Source organism: Lolium rigidum, chromosome 6 (assembly GCF_022539505.1).
Source record: "Lolium rigidum isolate FL_2022 chromosome 6, APGP_CSIRO_Lrig_0.1, whole genome shotgun sequence".
In the NCBI taxonomy this organism is placed as follows: domain Eukaryota; kingdom Viridiplantae; phylum Streptophyta; class Magnoliopsida; order Poales; family Poaceae; genus Lolium; species Lolium rigidum.
The window spans coordinates 172752137-172756570 of record NC_061513.1 but is presented as its reverse complement, the minus strand read 5'-3'; the positions used below and the strand labels follow the sequence as shown (position 1 = coordinate 172756570).

Sequence of the window (4434 nt, the reverse complement as noted above, 5' to 3'; positions counted from 1 at the left end):
ACATGGCGGTGGTGTGACGGATCATGACCCTCTCGAGAACGTTGTCGTGGATAAGGCTGGACGCGAGCTGGCTCGAGCCAGGCTCGGTGCGAGCCATCATTCAGCTCGCTGTTTTTGAGCTCGGCTCGGTCCGGCTCGTTAGGCCAACGAGCTGGAAAAAAGGGCTCGGCCCGAGCTTTGCGTTTGCTCGGTCCAGCTCGGTGCAGCTCGCGAGCCAAGCACAAATGAGTCACCGCCATGTGGGTCCAACCTCCGCACCGGCGTTAGGAGCGACCGCGAGCGGCGGTGATGGCAGGGCGGCGAGGGCGAGTGTCGTGCCGGAGCAGGGAGGGTGCTCGCTGGTGGTGAGGACGACCTTGTGCTGCGGGATGGTGAGGAGCAGCGAAGGAAACCTTCGGCTGCCGACCGGCGCCGTTGGCCGTTGGCGCTAGGGCACGTCTCCATGGACGAGGACGAGGGTGCAGGTGGTGGCGCGGCGTCCAGTGGAGGGGGCTAGCAGCGATGTGAGGAGAGGAGCGAGAAGAACGGCGAGCGAACTCGGGACGGCGGCGGTGGGTGTTCTGCTTGGCGTCGGCTGGCATGGTGGCTAGCTCTTTTCTCTCGATCTGGATGGGGAGGAGAAACGTACGTGACCTAATCTGCCTTGCTCCCTCTTCTAACGGGCCAGAATCAGCCCAATCTCCCACTATGGCCTTCTCTGGTTTCGTAAAAAAAAATACCGCGAGCTTTCGGGCCGGCCCGAGCCGAGCTGGCCGAGCCAAAAGCCCGCGACGGTCCCGAAATATGGGCTCGGCTCGGTGTGCCTTCTTCGCGGGCCGAGCCAGGCTCGGGGCGAGCCCAAGAAAACTCGGGCCGAGCTAAAAGCTCGGCCCGTTCGTCCAGCCTTAGTCGTGGAGCTCAGGCTTATGTTGCTTACAGAGTTGCAGAGTTTGATCTTTCAACGTGAAGCTGTTTCGAGTTTTTCTAGCTTTGCTATGTACCTCCAACGTGTTTGGCTAGATGAGGGATGGGGAAAGGGAGTTTAGTAGTGGGAGTTGGGCAGGGGACTGGACATGGGAAGTTGAATTGTATTCCCATTCCTTTGTTTGGCGTGTAGGGGAATACCTGTTGGGAGTTGTTTTTTTGTCTTTGCAACATGGGAAAGGCCTGTCATGGAAAAAACTACGTACACGATTCAGATTTTGTGGGTAAAGCCGGAGAAGTGCTACACGGGTAGAAGAAAAAGAAGCAGCTGATTTGCAAGGATTTATGCAGGAATTCAAATTGGAAGAGGAAGAACATGCATGCCTACCTCAGTTGTACTCACTCCTGGCGTTTCCCTGCAGATCGAGAGGCAGTTGGCGGACTCATGGACAAAGAACGGTGCCGCTCCAGAGAAGGCTTATTTACGAGGATTTGCCCGCGTATTAGCTAGGTTTTCGCGGGATTTTCCGTCGCCTCTGATTGCGGGACGCGCGTAACGAACACATCTTCGATCGATCTGTGTTTCTTCAGTCAATTCCCTATCCCTGGCTGAATTACCAGGGGTCCCCCAGGGAAGAGTTTTGTGGGAGTTGGCTTCGTGAACTCCCAATCCTTTGCCCTCCTCAACTCCCATGTCCCCCAACCAAACGGTTGACTTTTAGTCTCCTAACCCTTAACTTCCCATTCCCTAGTTGTATTTACCCCCAACCAAACACGCTGTCAATGTTGGAAGATCGGTTTGGCTAGCCACGCACGGGCGAATCTTTGTATTCCTTTTTGCGGGACGATTCGAAAAACAAAAGTCAAGACAGGCCACGACCACCACATAGACGAAAGCACGCAACCGCACCAAACCTTAGCCAAGGCCGCCCCTCAACTCTTCCTGCGTGCCGGTTCCATGGCGCTGCGCTCTCCCTCCAGCACTCGTCGGCAGGATGAGCCCCTCCGTGATTCGCCGCCGGCGGACTCTCCGCCTCCCACCTCTCAGGTACCTAGTTCCGCTTTCGTTCGATCGATCCACCTATGCTGATGCCTGCAATACGCTGTCCGCCTGCCTTGTTCTGACGAGATCTATCATGTATCACCAAATTAACCAGTAGAGCCCCATCAAGCGATTTTTTTATGCTAACAAATTATTTGATGCGCCTTAGCCTTTTCCCAAGACAATAATAAAGATGTTGTTTTAATGCAATTTCCTAGTTTAGACCCTTGTTAGGAGAGGGTGTTTAATTTGACTAATAACAAGGTTTTAAATAGCCGGCTATAAGCTATACTGCTATAGCGGTAGCTTGGGGAAACAACTACGGCCAATTTTTTGCGGGCTAATGCACTTAGCCGCACTATAGTCAGGCTATATAACGGGCTGTTTAAAACTATGCCCAATAATTTCTTATCTTACCAGGGTGAATGTTGCCACTGAAATGTGTACAGTAAGTGCCGGATTGCAGAAAAGCCTATCTTTCATTTATGTGCTTGAAAAAGTGGTGATAATTAGTTTTTTACTGAAGCAATTTGTAGTGGTTGGGCCACTGGCCCTGGTGCTGGCCTCACACATTGAGGACACAGCGGAGCGGATATGATGAATGGTTAATTCCATGACATGTGGGCTTTTGATTTACTTGGAGGGAATAAGAGTATCTATACTTCTGTTTTACTTTTCCTTTAGTGAAACTTTGTGGTTGTCCCAGCCAATGTCCCTGGTCCACAACGACAACAAGCAGGACCAGAAGGAAGACAACCTCATGATCATGAGCTCCATCAAGAATGTGGAAGAAGAGGCAGCCAAGACAAGGCAGGAGGCGGTGCAACTCAAGAAGAGGCTGGCCGAGCTGGAGCTGGCCATGGTCAACCTCAAGAGAGTGGACATTCCCATTAATGTATGTGTTATAAATTGTACTGTTGTTAAAGCATTTCCAAAAAAACCTCGTGTAAAATAAGTTTCATATAGTAGTGGTTGAACTTTTAAAAGTTTGATAGTATGAATTCTAAAAGTACTACTGGTAGCCAATTAAATCCATCCATGCTCCATCGTTAGCACCCACTGGCATGCATGAATAGCTTTTTAAACTTATGGATTAATATCAATTATTTATCTTACCAGGGTGGATCCAGCCATGGAGCTAAAGCTGATGCTGCTAGGAAAACAAAGGAAGAGGTGGATCAGTTGTTGGTCAAATTAGAAATGGAGGGATTGGAGATAGATGGAAAGGTAGCTAGTATTATTGATGATGGGATATGGAGAATTAAAGCTGAAGCCGTGAGGTAATTAATTTGAGGCACTACAACTTATTTGATTTTTTAACCAAATGAAATGATCCTAACATTCATGCATTATGCACATTCTTTTGATAGGGAACCAAAAGGGCGCAATGTGATGGAATCACTGCTCATTCTTGCAGCTTATGTTGTTGGTTTCGTCATTGGTGTGGAATTGCAAGAAAATAAATTCCGTGAGGAGTATGCCAAGATGAAACGTTCTTAGTTAAATAGCCTAAGGCTTGCGAGTGCATTCTGTTTATGGTACTTTGTAAAACCATGTAGGTAATCATAGGAAAACACTGTTGGCTAATTGTGGTATGCAAACCTAAGTTTTCTAGTTCATGCTATACTATGGTTTTTGCCATTTATAATGTAACTCTTGTTTGGTAGCACCATGTCCCTAAGCTGTGTGGAGCAGGTGCTCCGTTTTGTAATGAAGGTTAACTGGCGTTTAAGGTCTTTTCTTTCCAAAACAAAGGGCTGCTGGAGGTACGAGATGTCCCCTAGTTTTTAGGGTTCCCTATTTCCTCTCGCGACGGCTGTGAGAGTTTCCTCTTCCTGGCGGGTGATCGTCGTTCTCTCGGGCTAGGTTCCGCGAGGCGCTGTTGGGAATCGATTGAAGTGCTGTTCTGCGAGGTGCTCGGGGAGTTGCATGGCGGGGAAAGTGGATACGGTGCCGGCTCCGCCGCTGCCACCACCGCTCCCGCTGAGATCGGAAGCTGAGTTCAACGGGGATTCGGATAAGAATTCTAAGACGGACAAGACTGGAGGCTTGGGTAGTAGATCTCTTGAAGACGACCTGGAGCATAGATTTGATAGTCTGAACTTGTGTGGGGAGGAAGAATCGGATCTCGATTTCTCGGGTGAGATTGAAGAGTTGATCGGTGATATCCGGTGGCTAGCTATTTTTAGGGTTCATACCCTAAAGCCCTTTAGCCATGCGGCTCTGTTCAAGCAGATGCGCAATGCATGGGCGCCTGCCCAGACGGTGACGTTCAAAGCAAAAGGAGAGAACTTATTCCTTGCTCAATTCCATTGTCTTGGTGATTGGAGTCGGGTGATGGAAGGAGGTCCTTGGCTGTTTAGAGGAGCAACGTTGGAAATGGCTGAGTATGATGGTTTCACTAATGTGGAAGAATATAAACTGGATCAAGTTCCGGTTTGGGCTAGGATACAGGGAATTCCAGAAGGTCTAATGAAGAAGAAAGAGCT

The 4434-nt window shown here is 49.4% G+C and overlaps 1 protein-coding gene across 1 annotated transcript; it reads left to right on the top strand.

Moving 5' to 3' along the window:
• Positions 1–1791: 1791 nt before the first annotated feature.
• LOC124662029 lies at positions 1792–3611 on the top strand. The gene is made up of 4 exons (XM_047199914.1): positions 1792–1951; positions 2652–2840; positions 3065–3225; positions 3316–3611. The coding sequence occupies exons 1-4, from the start codon at positions 1862–1864 to the stop codon at positions 3443–3445; spliced, it is 570 nt and encodes a 189-aa protein (XP_047055870.1). The 5' UTR covers positions 1792–1861; the 3' UTR covers positions 3446–3611.
• Positions 3612–4434: the final 823 nt, after the last annotated feature.